The 21,374-nt window shown below is 52.0% G+C and overlaps 2 protein-coding genes across 5 annotated transcripts in view; both read right to left on the reverse strand.

Annotated features, from left to right (window-relative positions):
• The window catches only part of GPR68 (G protein-coupled receptor 68), a 41,365-nt gene extending 35,097 nt beyond the window's left edge, over positions 1-6,268 (reverse strand). Inside the window, exon 1 of the mRNA XM_061395105.1 lies at positions 2,497-6,268. The gene's annotated coding sequence lies outside the window, so the exon portion shown is untranslated. The remainder of the gene's footprint in view (positions 1-2,496) is intronic.
• A 252-nt stretch (positions 6,269-6,520) lies between these two features.
• The window catches only part of CCDC88C (coiled-coil domain containing 88C), a 144,250-nt gene continuing 129,396 nt past the window's right edge, over positions 6,521-21,374 (reverse strand). For 3 of the 4 annotated variants that reach the window (XM_061395101.1, XM_061395103.1, XM_061395104.1), the window contains 5 exons: positions 19,957-20,145; positions 16,052-16,120; positions 13,834-13,902; positions 12,594-12,883; positions 6,521-8,771 (listed from right to left, as the gene is read on the reverse strand). In XM_061395101.1, coding sequence (XP_061251085.1) covers positions 7,764-8,771; positions 12,594-12,883; positions 13,834-13,902; positions 16,052-16,120; positions 19,957-20,145 — 1,625 coding nt within the window. In that variant the 3' untranslated portion in view covers positions 6,521-7,763. The remainder of the gene's footprint in view (positions 8,772-12,593; positions 12,884-13,833; positions 13,903-16,051; positions 16,121-19,956; positions 20,146-21,374) is intronic. The other variant, XM_061395102.1, reaches the window with a different exon arrangement.

The raw sequence follows: 21,374 nt of genomic DNA on the forward strand, positions 1-21,374 counted from the left end.
AGGTGCTAATTCAAGTTTAATACCACTGCTTCTTATTTGTTTAATTACCTTCCTTTTGTAGCCAGGGGCACTGATTTTCCACTTCTGGGAGTAGAATACAACTTCTATTAAATTTTTTTTAATGTAAAGTATAATTTCCGTGGTGGTCTAGTGGCTAAGACTCTGGACTCCCAACGCAGGGACATAATAGTATAATAGAACCATGAGTCGAGGGTTCTTTCTCTTGCCCTGGAGTTGACCACTGGGGTCCAGTTGAGGACAAAGAGGCACTAAGTGTCCCTCAGTGATGGATCTGACTCTCCTTCAGAACCTCCCCATCCTAATCCCCACCCCTAACACAGGCACACTCAGTACTGGGGAGGGCGGAGTAGGAACTGGGATCAGAGGTGAGCAGTGATTGGCTGTGAGATTCTCCAAAAGTCTCCTAGAGCTGGAGGGTGGGGCTGCCACAGGGAGAGGAGCCCAGGGGACGAGGTCTGCTCTGGCAGGGGACACGCTAATCTGCTCAGGATGCCTTTTGGGAGAGGAAGAGAAGAAACCTGGAGAGAGACAAGAGGCGGCCCAGTGGACAGTGAGTGGCCTAACACCCTCCAATCGTCATGCAGGGTTGTGTGGCTGAGTGGATGAGGAGGAAAGAAGCTGACATCTCTCAGGAGGACTGTCTAACAGTGGGGTGGGAGCCAGGAGCCATGGAGGAGATGGTGCTGCAGCCAAGGCTCCCACATCAGGGATCTGGCCAGCAGGGAGGCCCCAGTGCACCTCTGAAGAACTCTCGTCTTGTGCCCCTGAGGGGGCAGCAGGGCCAGCGCAGGCTGGCCGGTGAGAAGAGATGACCAAGGGCAAGGGGACCTCGGGTGGCAGGCTGCATCATGGGACACAGACGCCTGTCCCTCTCTCTCCTGTCCCCAAGGCACTGAGGGAGCCAGGCCCTGGAGGAGTGGAGAAGGGCGGGAGGCTGTCCTCTTTTTAGAATGTGGGTTCTTAGACCCTCTTTGTCCTCCGCTGGAGACCAGTTGGGGAACCTAGGCGTTATTCTGAGGTATCAGGGTTTGGACCCAAGGTAACAAAAAAAGTGATGGCCTCTGCCCAAGAAACTGTGGAGGAGCACAGGGGAGATCTGAAAATAGAAATGGCAAGCTTCAAGTTTCTATTACTCTGAATAGAGGTTCTGCAGTAACCCAGTCTCCAGAGTAAACTATTCAAAGGAAAACAGCATAAGGGACTTCCCTGGTGGTCCAGTGGCTAAGACACCACACTCCCAGTGCAGGGGGCCCGGGGTTAGTGCCGCAACTAAAGATCCTGCATGCTACGACTAGGGGAAGAAACGTTCAAAGGGAAAACATCACGCATATAATAACATGGAACTTGAATGGCTGAGTTTTCGAAACTCTGATTCAGAAGGGAAAACTGGCACTGACACAGCAACTACAGTACTCTGATAACAGCTATGATTGGAGGGTGATGGGCAGGAGGAGCCACACTGGGAGCCCAGTGTACAAAAAGCATCTGATCAAGAGGAGGCAGTCAGGGTAGCCCTCCTGGAAGAGGTGTATTCTAAGCTGAAGTCTGCAAGGGGGGACTAGGAGGTATCTTGGGAGTTCTCCCAGTGACTGGTATGCGTGGTGCTGTGGATACAGAAGGGGGCCTTTGAGTACTGATGGTGGGGATGGGGGGCGGTTTCTAATTAGTCCAGGGGTGTATTGCTGGGGGGCAGGTGTCCCTTAGTTAGCTTAGTCATCTGGCGCAAGAAGGAGAAGCAAGGTGTACCTCCCACCAGTCACTTCTTGAATTTGAGTCTGTCTCCCCAGCTAGAGTGTGAGTGGTCTGGGCAGGAACCAGCTCCCTCCACCCGGGGTTACCACTTAGCTGACAGCCAATGTGCTGGACTAGAATGGATGTAAAGATCATCTGAGACAGCTTCAGGAGACGACGCCTCTGAAGCCAGGCACCAGCAGGCGTCACTAGATGGCAGTTGGCCCCTACTCACCTCCCTCTCAGGAAAGCGCCCAGCCTGGGACTGGATCCTTGGACTCCTCTCCCAGGGCTCAAACCGACCCCCTTCCCGAGCCCCTCCCTCTTAGCTGCAGTTACCCAGGGTCGGGCCATGCCCTAGGGGAGGTGGACAGTGTTAGACTTCGAGATCAGCCTCCAGGGTCCCTGGGCAGGGCAACCCGCTCTGGCCCGCAGCACCCCAAACGCCACCCTCGCGGCACGCCCTCTGGGCGGTAGGACCCTGGACCCCCAAAGCACTATCAATTTGGACCCCGGAATGATAAGGACCTCCCTCCTGGCCTTTCTCCTCTCTCCACGCCCCCGGCGGCCCCCCCCCCCACCCCCGCCCCCAGGCCTTTGTCGGAGACTGGATTTTGCATTTTCCTTTCCAGGTGGGCGGCGGGAAGTGGGGGTGGGGCACCGGCCTCGCTGAAGGTCGATGGTCTACTCGGCCGGGCGGCAGCCGCTGTCCTAGCCCCACCCGAGCCATCCCGGCGCACTCACCTCTCTCGGGTCCGGGTGCCGGAGGCCAGGCCGCGGGTCCGTCCCGCCCGGCTGGGCCCGACGCCGGCGGGCGGGAGGAAAGGACTGCCGCGCGGCGGCGGCGGGACCCGGGTCCGGCGGGGGCGTGGTGTGGACCGCGCTGCGCTCGGGCTCCGGCTCCCGCTCGCCCGCGCGTCGCGCCGCCACCTGGAGGCGGAGGAGGGGGCGGAGGCTCGTGGCGGCCAGGGCAGGGTGCGGCTTCCCGGAGGGCTCCTCAGGGCCATTGCTCTCCCGTGGGGAACGCGGAGGGGCCCGGGGGCTTCTTCTCCACCTGCTCATTTGGGGTCTCTTGCGGGTAGGGGCAGTGGGGAGCAGGTGGCCCGTTTGCTTCTGCCAGAGCTCAGGCTGCGTGTGTCGTGTGACTTGGTGAACTTGACCTCGGTGGGCTGGGCCCCAAAGCCCGAGTTTGGGAAGGGCATTTCTGAGCCCTGCCCCAACCCCCACCTCTTTTCTGGTCCCTGCCAGGACCCTCGCTTTCCCCACTCCCCACCCCTGGGTTCCTGCCCGACTTCTTGTTGTCCACTCTGCCCCACTTTACAGATGGAGAGGTCCCCCATGCTGTCAACCTCCCCAGGCTCACTCCTGCCCTAGCTCCAGGGAGAAGGGCAAGAAGAGAGAATGGAAGAAACGAGAAGCCGGAGGCAGCCTCCAGACTTGACCCGAGTGGCCTCTGTGTGCCCTTGTGCGGAGGAACACTGCGAGGAACACTGCGCACACCTGCGTCTCTGCCAGGACGGTCAGCTCTGCACACCAGCTGCTCTGCTCTTTGATGTTCCTCCTTCTTGGCCCATTCTTCTTGGTTGTTCTGTCTCTTCCGCTTTTCAGCCCATCCCGTAAAGGCGGTGCTCTCAGTGGTGCGCTGAGCCAACCTGTACTGACTTGTGAGAGCAGGTTAGTGAATTTCCCAGAATTTTCCAAGCCAGTTGTTAAACAGGGCCATCATTAAAAATGAGTTTATGTAAAGCTGAGAGTAATTTATGTTAAAAGCCATAGTAATAAATACTCAAAATGTGTCTCTTCTTAATTATTTTACTGTTACCTGTGCTTTTCAGGTTATTTGCACCTGTTTCCATCTGGCATGAATATGTTACAGGGTACACTGCACGTCTCCTTCTGCCTCTGTGGTTAGTAACACCATGGCTGCAGCTTGAAATCGGCCATGGCCGGAGTATTTCTGCCACAGAAATTGGCATGTGTTACCAATCAGGGCTTGATTTATGTCTTCTGCAGTGTCTAGACTCTCTAGACTTGATTGAGAAAGTGATAGGAAAAATGTGAATAGTGCAGATTAAATTTAGAGGTGTATCTTGGGTGAATATAGTATGTAGACTATATTTCTTTTATTTTTTAATGTGCTGTGTCTGTAAGCCATCACAATGTAAGCAGCACAAAAAAATTGAGGAAATTTGGCCAGCATTCAGCAACTACTACCTGACTGAGCAATTGCTCATGTCATCAATGAGTGAAGTTCTGATACACATCTTTGGCTTGTTTCACTTTCATCTTACTTGCTAACATAAAACATCAACTGACATTCACATCGGAACTACACTCATTCATCTCTTGCAGGCATAGGCTGGCTATAAATACATAGGCTTGGCAAAATTCAGTGAGAGCATTCTAAGAGAATCCATTGACTGTATGGATTTTATAATAAAAGTTTGTATCTTATATATAGTTTATTTGTAAATTATGTCATAGGCCTTTATGTCTGTAAATATGTGCGTGTATATGTACATTCCCTCACCCTGGCTGGTTGATAAATATTTTGGCTGGATGTCTAGTGTTGGCTGGTGCTTCCCAAGGTTTGCCTTATGCTTTCTCATTTTCTCACTTTAATGTATTCCACAGAGTAGCCCCTTGTCCTGCGTGCATGTGTGCTAAGTCACTTCAGTCATGTCCGATTCTTTGTGACCCTATGGACTGTAGCTCCTCTGTCCATGGGATTCTCCAGACAAGAGTACTGGAGTGGGTTGCCATGCCCTCCTCCAGGGGTTCTTCCCGATCCAGGGATCAAATCTGTGTCTCTTGCATCTCCTGCATTGGCATTTATCTCGTGTCTCCTGCATTTATCACTAGTGCCACCTGGGAGGGCCACAGATGATCCCAAGTCTCCCTCCAGGCAGCAGTGGGCATGAAAATCCAGTGGCCACATTGATATTTCCCAGACACTGGGTCACATGTCTCCCAGGCCAGTGCAGAGAGGATGGGGCCCTGGAGCGCAGAAGCATGATTGGGATGCCCCCCTCAGCAACAAGGCCCAGGGTACCATCCAGAGGACCATCGGCAGGGGCTGGCTGTGTGAGTGAGGTGTGGAGCCAACTGATGGAGTGATGGATAGGGTGTGGGGAGGAGAGGGGGGTGTCAAAGGCTGTCTGGAGGGACGAGATGGGGGAAGGACAGGGAATTGTGTGTTGAGCACTTTGAGTTGGCAGTGTCTTGGGACTTCCCAGCTGAGAACAGATCTGGAGGTTTCCAGCAAGAGCTTGGGGCTGGAGATAATGGAACCTCTGCAAACAGATTGGAATGAAAGCCGTGGATGTGTATGAACTTGTCTGGGACCAAAGGAGGGAGTGAGAAGAGGGCTGGGTGCGCCTTGAGCTGAGCCCAAGGGCCAACCAAACCACAAAGGCTGGGTGTGGCAGGCGTGGAGGTCATCTGGGGTGAATGTCCTGAGGTGCTATGAGGGCTGAGCTGTCTGAGGCTGGCAGACTAGTTGGCAGGCTCCCGCCAATACCCAGGGGCAGGGGTGTGTGTGTGTGTGTGACCTAGGATGAGAACAGCTGGCTAAGACGAGGACACCAGAGTCGACAAGCACTCTCAGGTCCAGGATGTGATCCATGAAACATGGGATGTGAAGAGACGAGGGGTCAGGCCCACATCACAGAGGGCTGTGCTCGTGTGACAGCGTGGTGTCACTGGAGGAGCCAGGGAGAGGAGTTGAGGAAGCCTCAGGCCGGGGCTCTGAGGGGCAGTCAGCACTTGAAGTGGGGCAGGAGGCCAGCTCTGAAGAGGTTCAAGGGGGAAGAGGTCTGGAAGGCGGAGCCTAGGACTTGGCACACAGGAAGCTTCCGATGAACCTCTGTGGAAGGAATAAGTGAATGAATGACGGGCTGGCAAGTCAGCGCCGAAGAGCCATACCACAGTGGGGAGAATTGGGAGACAGAGAGTGAGGATTCCAAGGAGTGATTGGCCAGGTGTCAAAACCTGCAAAGGCCACACGGCATGAAGCCCTCAAGGTGGCCGCTGTTCATATGCTAGAGGTAGCTCCACTGAGTGGCCAGATGCACAGATCACAGAGGCTGGGGAAAGAATGGGCAGAGAGATAAGAGGAGACCCTTTGTCTAATTTTATTTTTTGGCCACAACAAGAGGCATGTGGATTCTTAGTTCCCTGAAGAAGGATCGAACCTGCGCCCCCTGCATTGGACACTCGGAGTCTTAACCACTGGACCGTTGGGGAAGTCCTGAGAGGAGATCCTCTTAAAGAAGTCTGGTGAAAAAGGAAAGGAGACACCGAGGCAGCAGCTGGATAGAAATCTACTGGAAGAAAGATTTTGATGTATGGATATTTATATGCCTTCCTTCCTTCTGACTTCCACCAACCCTCTCCCCTGCCCTCACCCCCTCACATCCATCCATCTGATTTAAGCATCTGATCTGAGGCCTCTAAAGGTCTAAATTGCAGGTCTGGTACTTTCTCGTTAGGTAGCTTTGGGAACATCCACAGGACCATTTTAAGCTGAGCTCCTGCCAGACACAAATCCCATAGCGAAATAGGATTCAATTTACACGAAGTTAAAATTCAAGTCTGGAAAAAAAAAAAAAAAAGCTGTTGTAAAGAGAAAAACCTTGCTCTCTACGTTTTCTGACCTAGTGGCCAAAGGAACTGTGGATTCCAGTGGCCAGTGCTAAGGCAGGAACCCTGAGCTCCCAGCACCTGGTCAATGATGCCATGATGAATGGTGAGGAAAACCAGGACTCAGTACTGGTCCATGTCCATTTATTACAATCCTGTCCTGTGTTCCAGAACGAATGGCTTTTTAATACACAACCCGAAGCACTCTGAAAAGCGATCTTAACTTTCCATTTCTTTCTCAGTATATCAAATCTAAAGGAAAAAAAAAAATCACCAGGTTTAGTACATCTCAGAAAAAGCACCTTTACTAAACAACAGGAAATAAAACGTGCCAGGAATCTGACCAAAGAGACGAAGCAGCAGGTGAGATTCCCGATAGGAAAGAATGACTCCCAACGGAACATAAATAGATTCCCCTCAAAGTACATACATTTCACACGGGTGTGTACATACATAGGTAATATATTAAAAGAAATTTGGTTTCTACCATGAGAAGTTTACTCAGAAATAATAAATCAACATCTCACCTGAGACAGGGAGGTCGGGGCGCTGCAGCCACGGTATAAATCGAGGTACACCTCGCTGCTGCACAGGCCTCCCCACTTTACACTATATACACTTGCTGGGTAAGGGGGACTGGGGCGAGGGTTTCTCCCTGCCCCTCCCGCCAGGACCAGCAGATCCAGTGTTTGTAGAAAAGTGAGCCAGGGAAGGCAGGTGGCTATATGGCCCGGGAGCCCACCCTGCAGAGCCCAGGAGCTGGCTCCAGCGGGGAAGGCAAATGCCCGAAGCCACCTCACCTGCCTGGAGAGCCGCTTCAGCTCTGGGGTGAAGGGAAGCGCTCAGGACCCCAACAACGGCATGACAGCAAGCCTGCCTCTGGGGTCCACCCACGGCCTCCAGATTTTTGTAGTTTGGCCAGCGGGGGCTTCTCCTGGGATCAAACGGCTTTGGGGAATAGAATTTCCAGACCCACCAGGGCTCAGCCCTGGGAACGTGTGTACGTGTGTGTGTACATGCCCTCGTACACACATGCTTCAGTGGAGGTCAGCAAGTTGCAAACAAAAGTGTTCTACAGGGGCGCGCTCAAATAGTGTCTGCTTTGTCACTGCATTCTGAGTGTCCCCATACCAAAGTGGATTTGTTCAAAAGATACTGGTTGCTGGAGGCTACAGATACAGAAGACAGGTTGTACACCAGCGGGGCGCAACCCTCTCAAGGCTTGGCACAGCATTTTTAGCAACAGAACAGAAGACACGCACAGGAACCCTCTCCTCCTCCTCAAACCCTTTCCTGGCGCCGCAGGCAGACAGGGAAAAGGCTGCGGTGATCAGCAGGTGCGATCCAGGAGCTGTGGGCCAGGAGCCAGGTCACACGCAGCCGTACTCGTACCACACCGTCTGCTGGTCGCCACCTGGCTCGGGGGATGCTGGCGTGCTCTTGGAGCTGCTCCCACGCCCGAAGTCCTCGGGGGTCCGGCTGCCCTGGGGCGCCAGGTCTGGAGACCTGCCTGGGACCTTAGCAGGGAGGCCCTCGCTGTGGCCCTGCCCCGGGACCCCGTCCCCTTCCGAGGGGCTGAGCCCCCCTCGGACGGGGGGGATGGTGGCCAACTCCCCCGGGTGCAGGGGGCCTTGGGGCTTAGTCCTGGGGACCGGGGCTGCAGAGGGTGAGAAGTGCTGGAGCTGCGAACTGCTGCTGCCACTGCTGCCGCCGCCACCAGTGGCAATGGCTGGGGATGTGGCGGACTGCTGCAGGGGGGGCGGCCTCTCCTCCTTCGGGGGAGCCAGCGAGAAGCGCCTCAGGTCCAGCGGCCGGCTTCGGGGGCTGGGGCCCTGACAGGAGCCGCCAGCCTTTCCCACAAGCGGGGTCCGCTCACGGGCCAGGCCATGGGAGCCAGGGGCTGTGGAGCTCTGCAGGTTGTGGCTGCCTGGGTCTCTGCCCCCTGAGGCCTCAGGACCCCCCAGCTCCTGCTTGCAGGCCTCTGGCCCGCTGGCCCGGAGGAGGTCAGCAGAGGCCAGGCTGAAGGCCCGGTTTAGGGATGCACTCCGGCTGGCAGGCGTGTGGGAAGCGTGGGGCATGGCGGCCTGCCGGGCTCTGCCCAGGGACAGGCTCTGGGATGGCTGGGCCTGCCTCTGGGGGACACTGGGCATGGCCTCGGCCTCAGCGGCTCTGAAGTTCGGCTTTACATACTGCCCAGGCTTCAGTGGCTTTCCCTCAGAGGTGCAGACAGGCATCTTGATGGTGGGGGCCACAAAGCTGGTGGGCATCTTGGCCCCTTCTTTCCTGGGCAGTGGGCCTGGCTGGCCTCCAGTGGATGGGAGATCACTGGCCTTTCTGAAGTAATCACTCAGCAGGTCATCCCGGCAACTGGGAGCATCCTACAGGGAAGAGAAGAAGAACTGAATGAGTCCAGGGGCTGTGTGACTTGGTGGGGGTGTGTGACTTGGAGATCCCTCCTCCCACCCAGGATCTCCCCTGGGCTGCCCACACGGCCGGGACTGAAGTTTCTTGCTTGGCCTGTTGAGGGCCTAATGTCCCCACTGCACACACTGTCCCGGTCGGGTGGGGGTCAATGTGAAATGAGGATCATTAGGGAGCTGACCCAGGCACCACTCAGTCGCCCCCTAACTTCACAAGCAAGAAAGCAGATTCAGAGAGGAAATGACTTCCCACAAAGCTCATCCATTTTATGAAAGGATCAGGACAACCATTTTGACCTGGGTCTCCTTTTCCACCAGGCGGCAGAAAGCTGACGGGCAGGACTGGACCTTCTTTGTCAGCCCACCAGGCTCAGACACACTGCAAGCGCCTTCCAGTGGGCCACAGAGAGGAAGACAAACAAGGCCAGCTCCGCAGAAGCCAGAACCAACCACACAACAGCATCCTCACTGCCTCTCAGATCCTTCTCCTGATTTTAGGAAGGGGAGAGGCAGGCACAAGGGGCAGAGGAGGGAGAGGGAACCAGAAAGGCCCAGGAGAAGGCAGAGGCGGCCCAGCCCTCCAGATTGTCCCCCGTGCCAGGCAGCCACCACCTGGCTGGGCTTCCCCTGGCCAGGAACCAGTGTTCTCTGTCACCATCCTGGGGGCAGGCGGAGCCCCCAGAGCCAACAAGCTCGGTGGGCCTGTTCAGGTCAACTTCAGCCTTCTGCCAGCACCTCACAGCCTAGAGGAGCCCAGCTAGAGGTTTCTCTCGAGGCTGGGGATGGAGCAGGGGAAAGGTCAGGGCCGAGAGCTGCTGCAATCAGCTCCCAGCTGGCTGGGACCTGTCAGGGGGGAGTCAGCCTGCAGGATGGGTCAGCAGCTCAGGAACCACCTGCCGACAACTCCTGGCCTCTGAAAACATTTGGATGCTCAGCTTGACAGAGGCACACTCTGCTGTTTGATGTTAGCCTGAAGCCTTACTCTTGGATGTGTGTGTGCAGTAAGAACCTGGGTCATCAATATGGACAAGAACTATTTACCAAGTACTTCCCACATGTCAGGCACCGTGCTAGGAACCAGGGGTGTAATCCCAAAAACTTAAATTTGAAAGCAACCTTGTGTGAGAGTTGTTTAAGGTTGTATGAAAACATCACTTAATATGTAAGAAAGGACTTCCCAGGTGGTTCAGTGAGTGGTAAAGAACCTGCCTGCCAATGCAGGAGACGTAGGTTTGATCCTTGGGTCGGGAAGATGCCCTGGAGTAGGAAATGGCAATCCACTCCAGTATTTTTGCCTGGAAACCCCATGAACAGAGGAGCCTGGCAGGCTACCGTCTATAGGGAGGCAAAGAGTTGGACACGACTTTGCCACTAAACATATGTAAGAAAACTGAGGTCACAGAGATTAGGCATCTGAAGAACGGCAGACTGAGGATTAGAGCCTACGGCTGTTTGACTCTGGAGCTGTCTGCCGTGCCTCCTGGCCCCTTTCTGCACGCTTCTAGTTAGCCTCTTCATCCCCACTTTCAGGAGGCCACCCAGGGAGCCCATCGTGTGACTCTGCTCTCCCAGCATCACCAGTACTCAGGGAGTGGAGGCATGGGTGGCTTCTCTAGGCCTGATCGGGGGAGGATGGAAGTGTCAGGTGGGGCTCGTGGGGTGAGCACCTGGGCCGATGGAGGGGGAAGGAGGTGGCTCTCAGAGGCTGAGCACCAGCTTCCAACAGAGACTGCTGCAGTGAGACAGCTTTGGCCTCATTTAAGCTGAAAAGGGACATGTGCTGATAGCGGCCTGAGCAACAGTGTCTGTATAGGTCTAAGCTGAGTGCAGAGGGGCCATGCCCCTTGTAAGCAAGGGGACCTGACCCCTGAGATCTGTCCAGGGATAGGAAACCCACTGGGACAGGCACACAATCAGAAATGGATTGAGGAGAAGAGCCATTCAATTGCAGGTACCCTCGATTTCTGGACTTTTCTCATTTGCTCCATCAGGTCAGTGCCCCTTAGCCTGTGATGCCTGGACCCCCAGTGACAGTGAGAGCCCCATCTGGGAACTCGGCAGAGATGCAAAAATCTCAGAATCCCTGGGGTCCAGCCTGTGTCCTACCAGGTGAGTCTGACGAATGCTAGAGTTTAAGAGCCACTGCATCAGACCATAAACTTCTGGAGGGCAAGGTTTTGGTCCTTCTTAGCTTGGTTTCCCTAGTTTCTAGCCCACAGTAAGTGTTTGATAGGCAAATAAATGAAGAGGGGGAGGGGCCATGTTTTATAATTCTTTGGCACCACCCAACCACAAGACCAAGCATCTAGCAAGTATGCTATAAAAATTGGCCCATTTGCTTTGTTTTCTGAGAGCAGGCAACATACATATTGCCTAAGACACAGTACCTGCTCAATAAATATTTCCAAGACAAATATTTTGTGTTCTCTGTGTCAATATGACGCATTAATGTGGGTCACAGAGTTTACCATGTGGCTACAGAAAGTTCAACTGTATTTATTTAAGGGAAATGAGATGCCATCACTGAAGCCTTACACCTTAAAAGATCTCAATTATGGAAAAGACCATGATGCTGGGAAACATTGAGGGCAAGAGGAGAAGGGGGTGACAGAGGATGAGATGGTTGGATGGCATCACTGACTCAATGGACATGAATTTGAGCAAACTCCAGGAGATAGTAAAGGACAGGGAAGCCTGGTGTGCTGCAGTCCATGGGTTGCAAAGAGTTAGACATGACTTAGTGACTAAACAAGAAGAAGACAGTATATAAGCCATCTGTTCAATAACCCAATAGCTCAGGGGACTGAATTTAGACAGTATATATATAAAAAAAAAAAAACAGCAACCCACTCCAGTATTCTTGCTGGGAAAATCCCATGGACATAGGAGCCTGGCGGCCTATAGTCCATAGGGTCGCAAAGAGTCAGACACAACTGATTATGCACATATACACATGTGAAAGAACAGATGCGCAGCTTCAGAAAAGCTAAATGGAGACACTGGAAAGGTGACATGGGAGGGAATCCTAATAATGGGGGTGTCTGGGTTTAGATCTGCAGAACCAAGGTTAGCAAACCAGACCTGTGGGCCAGGTCCAGTGTGGGGCCCCTTTTTGTATGGCCTGTGAGCTAAGAATAGTTTTTACACTTTAAAATGACTGGAAAAAACTTTTTCTTAAAGAACAATCTTTTGGGACATGAGACAACTGCATGAAATTCAAATTTCTATGTCCATAAGTCAAGTTTTATTGGAGCACAGCCATGCCGACTCATTGACAGATGGTCCAGAGCTGCTTTCCTACTAAAATGGTAGCGTCGAGAGGCTGCAACAGAGACCGTCCTGCTTGGGAAGCCTCAAATATTTACTCTCTGGCTCTTTATAGAAGAAACTGATCTCTGCTGGTGAGGGCTCAGGGGAAGTGGGCACGCAGAGCTCTGCCTCAAAACCCGGTGAGATGCTAAGCCCAGAGTGGGTGCTGGGCACATGTCTCAAGAAGCTCGCAGCGGTGGGCACACACCATCCCTGACCTCCATGCCGGCACCAGGCTCTGCCCACTCACTCCACAGATGGAGCAAACAGCCTCTGTGGTCTGGGGCTGGCTGCCAGCACCAGGCCCTGCAGGTTCGTGGGCTTCCTCCCCATCTAAGGAGCCCCGCACCTAGGCTGCCCCCTGTTCCATCTCTGTATTTCTGCTGCCAGTTTCTGCCTGCTATCCCAATCCAGGGAGTATGCAAGGGATGATGGACCCGCTGTGTCCTTTTGAGCCCCAGGGCCACTCACGGGGGACGGGGAGTCCCGGTTGCTCTCCTCCAGGAACTCCTCCAGGGTGACCATCTCGCTGCTCGGGGAGGTGGAACAGGGCCGCGCGCCACCGTGGGGCTGGGCTGTGCTCCTCTTCTGGACACCCTCTTGGGGGAGAGGCCCGTTCCGCGGTGGGGGGTACTCATGGCGGCTGAGGGCGGGGCGCCCCGGGGTGCTGGCATCCCGTGGCAGAGTGGCCGTGTCCCTGCTGGGGATCAGGTCTTCGCTGCTGAAGCTCTCAGACCTGCCGTGGAGCTGGTCGGAGGAACCTGGAGTCAGGGCGGGCGGCACAGAGCACACATCAGACCTCTTCTGCCTCCAGTGGTCTCCGGGCTGCCTGCCGCTCACCTACAAGAGGACCCTGCCTGAGAACCCAGGGCACACTTCTCCCAGGCTGGGATTCTCCACGTGAAGAACACTCTGGGATGCTTAGAATTCAGAACAAAATAGTTTGAGATAAACGTGGAAGGTTTCTGCTAAAGTTCATACTGTTAGTAGTGCTAAGGTCCCTGGTGGCTCAGCTGGTAAAGAATTCGCCTGCCACGCAGGAGACCTGGGTTCGATCCCTGGGTTGGGAAGATCCCTTGGAGAAGGGAACAGCTACCCACTCCAGCATTCTGGCCAGGAGAATTCCATGGACTTTATAGTCCATGGGGTCGTAAAGTGCTGGACACGACTGAGCAACTTTCACCACACTCATTAGCTCTCATCCATTCATATATTTAAAAGCTTTACTGAGCACTTGCTATAAGCCAGATGGTCACATGGACACTAAGAAGTGAAAAAAATTTGTGTAAGAGTTTATGGTCCCGGGACAGCAAACACATTCTTTTCAGACGTAGGGGAAACATTCATTAAGACAGACTATATTTTGCACTATAAAATCAACTTAAAAAAACCTGAGAATCAAAGCCACTCTGTTCTCTGACCACAGTGGAATGGAACTAGAGTCACAATCCCCCTTCTAAAGATGAAGTAACTCGGATTCAGAGGGTGGTTGATTCGCCTAGGTGCCCAGCCTCTGTCAGTGGGGGTGAAGGGATTTGAACTAAAATCCGTTTAAACTCTCGGCCTGCACTTGAAACCACGTGATGTGGCCTTGGAATGCAACAAATGTCGAATGCGTGGAAGGTCTTGGGGAACTGTATTTTAAAAATTACAAATATAAACACAAAGACCCACAGACACTGCAAAGTGCCCAGAAGGAGGGCCAGCTCACCTTTCAGGTTAAGAGGTGAGCTGCCGCTGGACGCATTTCTACTGCTCTCCAAGCTCCCCGGCCGGGATGCTGAAAGGAAATGCCAACATTCAATCTAAAGGCCCGTGACCAGGTCTAGCCTGGACCAAACCATCTAATCTGAGAAAAATTATGGAACAAAGTCACTGCAGAAGTGGAGCTGAGCACGCCCCGGAAGGATGAGCTTCGGGACACCCCATGTTCTCCCATGAGGATGGCTAACTTCCCCGAGTGCCAGGTATGGGCATCCAGAAACGACTGTGTGCAGATTTTTGTTTTTTTAAAGTTAGGTCTAGGGCTGTGGCTTCAAACGATTTTGTTAACGAAGAAGCTCTCATGCAGAACTGAGAAAGTAGATGAAAAAAGGGCTGCTCTGGGTGAGCTGAGGGTTGGGTGCAGGTCCCCACCCCTCTTCCTGCACAGATCTTCCTGGAACACGTGTGAAATCTCCTACCTAGATGACAGTGCAGCTCGGTGAGGGCAGGAGCCAGGAAATGGTGGTGTGTGTTCACGTGCGTACATGTGTGCAACTTCAGTTCCCTGATCCAGGAGGAGGAGCTGGGACCCTCAGCAGGACAGGGAGCACTCGCTTTTCCCAGCTGTCTGCTGTCCTTCAGCCCATCCATCTCAAATTCACATCTGCCCCGGAGGAAACAAGTGACCTATATGGTGACGAGCGCTGGAGGGAACCAGGCCTTGGGGCTGCCGTCTGCGCCGAGCGTGTCTGCGGTGGCTCTTGGATCAGAGACTGAGTGCCAGGACCAGGGACGGTGCCCCCCTGCCCTGCCAAGGGCAGGCTGTGCCTTCAAGGCCTGTGGGCCACCCCTCTGGGTCTCCTCCGCCGGTTGCACTGGGCACCATTGCTCTTATCAGCCTGCCCTGTATCAGTTTGTCCTGCTGGACCGCAAACCCCCGGGGGACAGGCCCTGTGTTTCTGTCATCTCTGCATCCTCCCAGCACACAGCTGGTGTTGAGCGCACTGAAAACGGAAGACACGCTGCTTACAAGCCACCTCCCCCCACCGCCTGCAAATCTGCTCTTGTTCTTCTGGGTCTTTAGGGCACCTAGTTCCCAAGTGCTGATGTGTTCACTGCAAATAGCATGCATCTGGAAAACACTCACTAGCAAACCGGGTTTGGGGACGAGCCAAAAAATACACGTTTTTTTTTTTTTTGTGCATGGTATAAAAGCAAAATAAGTCCTCTTGTTGAAAGGGGAATTTTTGAAATTTAAAAATGCATATCCCTCTTTAGAAAGGAAATTAAGTTTCATTAAAGAAAACTGTGATACAAATCAATGGGATCTAAAAGCACTTTTATCTAACTGTTGCATCAAAAACCCCTTGCCCTTTTTTTTTCCTGAAAAGAGAAGCTCAAGGAATCAAATACTTCGGAAGAAAACCCTTCTGGTCAGCTGACAAGCATAAATCAGGCTACTCCAGTTTACTGAACGTTGCAGGAGATCCTTGCGATTGTGTTGCCCACCACTCCGTGCAAAGACATAAGGGCTCCTTGTGTCAACCTGTGTCACCACAGAGCCTATAAACTGGGAATGTCTGTATCATAAAATTTTTAAGAGATGCTAGCTAGTTCCCACACACTGTTGATCAGACGTAAACTGAAATAAATGTAAACTTTGAGGTTTTTTTTTTTAAGAATTATCTTCCAACCTTCCTATGACTTGTTTTGCAAAATTAAAAAAAAAATCCACTTTTAATTTTTTGAGAAAGTTAGTATAATTTTGGTTTCCCTTCCGCAGAAATTTACAATATGCCTAACTCAAATGGCAAGTACTTTTAACAGTTTCTAAGACTAAATGTAACTTGGAGCCACTCTGCAAGTGAGGGTGGCAAGAGATCTTCCTGAACTCAGTGCTCCCTGTGTGGGTCACTGGAACATCCTGGCAAACATGAGGGGTGCTTTAAGGCAAGGGAAATTAAAGTCTCAGAAGTGGGATGCTTCATAAGTAGTGAGTTCCTCGTCACTGGAGGTATGTAAGCAGAAGTCAGATGCTCGGGCCCCTGGGGAGGGGAAGGAAGGAGCTTGGACGAACTGTGGACCCATCCCCACTTCATACAACTCCACTTTCACCTGTTTTGTGTACTGGACTTCTGTGCAGGATTTAGCTTGAGGGAGAGGCACTATTGCTGAGAACAAGACTGAGAATCCAGGTGGAAGGGCATGTCACGCTGACCACTCACCGTACTGCCTGGGGTGAAGGAACTCGAGCTCCAAGGACGGCTCGCAGAGGCTGTCGTCGGAATTATAGCCTGTGGTGAAAACAGGACAGTGAGTCAGGGGTTCTGGAACATCCATGGGGAAACTCAGGCCCTCTGCCAGACGGCCACCTCTGAACCTCGCCTGGCACCTGGGTCGTGGCAGCCCTTGGCTCCGGGTGAGGCGGGGGGAGCATGGACCTGGCCTCGTCTGTGCCTCCTGCTGGTATAAGCCTCATACTCCTGACTCCTATTTAACTTTAGATCCCCTTTCCGCCTGTGCACTGACTGGGGCTTGAAGGCTACAGCAGTGATCTGGCCTAACACTGCAAAAGGAGTTGAATATTTAGGGCCCTGGGGACCACTTCCCAACCTCCAAGGCCAGGCCGTGCCGGCAATTCTGGTCTGGGGGCCACACTGCCTTCGGGTCATAGGAGGAGGGCAAAGGAAAGATTCCAGCACCTGACCGGAGAGGCCGACTCCCTGGAGATAGCCCTGCCCTGGCAACTCCAGAAATAGACCCGGAAGCACAGGCCAGCCATCCACGGCCCTCTCTGAGAGGGACTCAAATGCCCTATGCCTCGGACCTGCGAGTTTCTTTCTGACAGTAGACCCTGGGTCCCTCCAAAGTGGCAAAAGGGTTTCTAACCCACCCCTGACTCCTATTATAAAAATTCTGGTAGTGAGAGACACTCAAAGTTAGGTATGATCTTCACACTATTGTAAATAACTATATATAACTAATAAGGACCTACTGTATGGCACAGGGAACTCTACTTAATACTCTGTAATGGTCGATTTGGGAAAAGAATCTAAAAAAGTGAATATATGTATAACTGATTCATTCTGATGCACCGCAGAAACCGACAATCACAACACTGTTAATCAACGGTGCTCCAATAAATTTAAGTTAGATATGATCTAAAGGCTTCCTCTGCAGGTTCTGTCTCCCAGGAGATGACAGCAGGACAACTCCTTTTTTTAATTCACTAAAGGTAGCAGAATCCTACTTTTTGTGTTCTCCCTTAACGCCCAATGGGCTTCCCTGGTGGCTCAGTAGTAAGGACAAGCGCCTGCCAATGCAGGAGACACAGGTTCGATCCCTGAGTTGGGAAGATCCCCCGGAGAAGGAAATTGGCAACCCACACCAGTAAACTCGCCTGGGAAATCCCATGGACAGAGGAGCCTGGCAGGCTACAGTCCACGGGGTCACGAAAAGAGTCGGACATGACTTAGTGACTAAGCAACCTAATGCCCAACTCAAAGTAGTGGCTTAATTAAAACTTGCTGCCTTGATTACAATAGTAAAATATGGCCAGTGATATGTAGGTTCATTGCTGCTAAGTCGCTTCAGTCGTGTCCAGCTCTGTGTGACCCCATAGACGGCAGCCCACCAGGCTCCCCGTCCCTGGGATTCTCCAGGCAACAACACTGGAGTGGGTTGCCATTTCCTTCTCCAATGCATGAAAGTGAAAAGTGAAAGTGAAGTCGCTCAGTCGTGTCCGACTCTTAGCGACCCCATGGACTGCAGCCTACCAGGCTCCTCCGTCCATGGGATTTTCCAGGCAAAAGTACTGGAGTGGGGTGCCAATGCCTTCTCCAAGGTAGGCTCATTAAACCTGGCTAATTATCAGAATTTTCTGAAGAACCTTTAAAAAAATATGGAATCTTATTTAGGAGAAGTATATTTGTACTCGTCTTTTGACCCAGCAATCCTAATTCTAGGAATCAACTCTGGGGACTGGTTGGTTGAATACCGTCATATCAACATTTTAATTATTGTGTACTTATACAAAGAATGAGAAAGATCTCCATGATATATGTCTAAGTGAAAAAAAAACCCCAAGATGTAATATTTTTATTTATTTATTTTTTGCAAAAAGAAACACAAAGTATAAATAAGGAACTAAAAAAAAGGTTATCTATAGGGTGACTTTGGAATGTAATGGAGGGGAAAGGGAGAGACGTGAGGCTTAGAAATCTAAGCATGCCTTTTTATGTAATTTAGGTTTAAATTATGTAAATATTTTATGTAGTAAAAAACAGAATTTAAAAAAGAAAAAACTCTACAATTGAAGACAGAAACAAATAAACCTTAGTGTATATGAACCCACTAACATAATCCATAAAAGAAAAATTCCAGTGAATTTTGAATATAAAACTCTGCGCATCCTTCATGAGATTGAATCTAAGCACTAGAAAAATTACAAAGGAAATAAACATCGCTTGGTGATTTTGTTAGTAGCAGTAGCAGTATTAAAATTTTTAACCATCACCGCATATTTTCAGGAAATATAAGTAAATGTTTTGAGAGAGAAGACGTCTGTGTAAGAAAAGGACACACATGTGAAATCGAAGGGAAAAAAAACCCCAAGGAATTGCTGAGGGCAGTCTGGGGGCACCGATGGTGACAGGCCCTTGTGCTTGCTCTGCAGGCCAGTGATGATTCCAGGATGATTCCAGGCTTGGGCTCCGATGGGATGCAGGCTGAGATAGCCTGTGGGTCAGCCCAGAGGGCTGGACCTTGAACCACAGAGACCCCCCAAAACCCTGAGGGGAGATGGTGTTCCCAGCTCTTCCACAGGACCAGGCAGGGCCTCTGCACCCCAGAGCTCCAGAAACCAGCGGGGACTGATGGCTGTGGACAACAGACACCCTTGCCACGCGGGCTCAGGGCACGGTTCTCCCAGAGAGCTCACGGCACAGCTCCACTGACGCCCAACAGTAAGTGACTGCCGGCAATGGGGAGAGGCTGCCCACCTCTCCTGTGCCCACCCCATTCACCTGCTCCCCTGGGGGGCTTCCTACTTATAAGCAACCGGGACAAGGGCAGGGACCCTGTCTGCCTTTGCTTGTCAAACCGAAGTTGTGTAAGCCCCTGGTTTTAAGAGCAGAATGGGTGCTATTACTGTGAAAAATAACAACCACGTATTGTTTTCCAACTTCTAACACCTCAGAGGCAATTACTTTCAGTCCTTTTAGCTGTGTCTTTGGATATCTCTTATTTTTAAATTAACAGCCGAAGGTCTTTTTTGGTTTTAAGCTTTACCTGTTCCTCTCTGGGTAATTTCCCAGTATTCTCCCTCCTCTTTTGGTAGCATCCTATTCTTGTTTCATGGGTGCAACAGCTTTGCTCATCTCTGACTATGTTAATGACGGGCATCGTAAAGCTCCCGTCTCTGTGCTTATGTCTGTTTACTCCATGATGTTTCACTGTTGCCTCTCACACTGGTTTTGGTCTCTGCTACTAGAGGCTCTAGAGGTATCACTGGGCTTCACCTGGCAAGATCTGATGGAGACATTCAGCTGGGATCTTCTTAAGTTGATCAGACGACTGGGACAATATTTTAATTTCATGTCTAAAGGTGTGAACATGCATAGCTACTGGCAACCTGGGAGACCTTCAGTTTGTAAATCCTTCCCTACAACCCCTGTTTTTGACTTGGGAAACTTGCCTTCCACTCTGTCAACTCACCTCCAGTTCAGAGACCCTCTTGTGTATCCTCCACAGAGAATGAACCTCCAGACTTCTACTAAGGTGGGCTGGAGAGGATGCCTCCTTTTAGCCCAGATGCTGGCTTATCTCTCTTCTAGACCTACTTGGTGCCACCAAGTTCTGCATGGTGGTTGTGGGAGTGGGTCCCAGGGCTTCCCCTCCAGTGGCTTGGGATCAGGCTTCTTATCTGTCCAGAGTTACCCACCCAGCTGGCAGGCAGGGCTGAAGTCTGAACCTGTGTCTGGATGATGCCAGAGCCTGCCCACAACTTAACCACCCTACTCACTACCTCTCAGCCTGGGACCCCTTCTCCCACCGAGAGCCTGGGGTCTTTAGGAAGGACCTGAACCCCAGATGCTCAGCCCTCTTGTTTCTGGAGAGGCCCGTGACTCACCTTTGGTGCGGCCTGGGTGCCGGGAGATGGAGCTGGAGCTGGAAGGGGTTGTAGTGATGGCTGAGGTCGAACAGGGCCGGGGGCCCAGCTCCAGGGGCCAGGGCTTCACGGCTGGGTCAGCAGAGGCATCCTTGTGGTCCAGGCTGCCTCGGTGCGGGGACCCTCGCTTTGGCTTTAGGTCCCCAGGGCCTGAGGCAGAAAAGGACATTGAGAGACGGGCTGGCAGAATCTTGGGCTCAGGCTGGGCGACCACACGGAGGCCTAGAAGCAAGGGCAGCAGGGCACACAGACCACACGGACGAAAAGCTGAGTTGCCCCCTAGCCACGCCACCCCCTTCCCTGCCGACCCAGGGCTGTGGTTTAAACAGGAGGGCCCTGGCTACAGGCCTGTATCAGAGACCCCAGCTCCACTGATGGGCCATACTGCAAGCCCTAGAATTTTGGCTGGGAGACAATAAAGGAAAAACTCAGGAGGACAAAGAAAATGTTGGTAGAAGTTCAACATATTAACTACAGGGCACGCCTGCCACCCAGCACTGTGTATCATGCAAATCCCTGATGTAAAAAGATCCTGGCAGAAGAAAATCCAAAAAAGAGGGGATATGTATATACGTACAGCTGATTCACTTTGCTGTACGGTAGAAACTAACACATTGTAAAGCAACTATTCTCCAGTAAAAACTGAATCTAAAATAAAAATAAAAAAGATTCTGGTAGATGTCTGCTCAGGATCACTGCAACCTAAGGCTGAGGCCCTGAGGTCCAGGACGTGCATCTTGCCAACTGGCTTCACTTATAAACTCAGAAAACGTTGATTGTCACCTTAACAAGAATTTAAGAGATCTTTAATGTTTGCATGGTGAGACTGACTACCAGAAGGATTTTTATCTTGTCTTATGCTTTTCTGCAATCTCGAAGTTTTCTACCATGAAAATATACTCTTGTCAAAGTTAAGTAAAATCCTATTTAAAAGCATTTTTATAAAACCCAACCCTCCACCTATCTCGTAGTAAGAAAGGGGATGGGCTCTCCAAATACGAGACAGAAACGAACGCAGCTGGAGTTCCTGTGAGCATTAGGACCACACTGTCTCCCATGGCGTCTCACTCCAGGCACCCCAAGGCTGCAGACCCAGAGCCTCACCCACTGCCGGGCTCTCAGGCCCCTCCCCTCCCCTCCTTCGTGGACCTGACCCTGCTGGCCCCTCGGCCACTCCAAGTCTGGATTCACGGTGAAGTTTTAATCGCCTACATCTTATCATGACTTGAAATCAAGGTAGAATTTGGATTCTGAAAGATAACCTTGATGAGAAGCAAGATTCAAGTCTGGTGGGATGCATGGGGCAGACATCCAACAGGTGAAGTTAAGAGCAGGAGCAGGTGGCGGGGAGGTGGAGATGACCAAACAGCACAAACAGC

Source organism: Bos javanicus, chromosome 21 (genome assembly GCF_032452875.1).
Source record: "Bos javanicus breed banteng chromosome 21, ARS-OSU_banteng_1.0, whole genome shotgun sequence".
In the NCBI taxonomy this organism is placed as follows: Eukaryota; Metazoa; Chordata; class Mammalia; order Artiodactyla; family Bovidae; genus Bos; species Bos javanicus.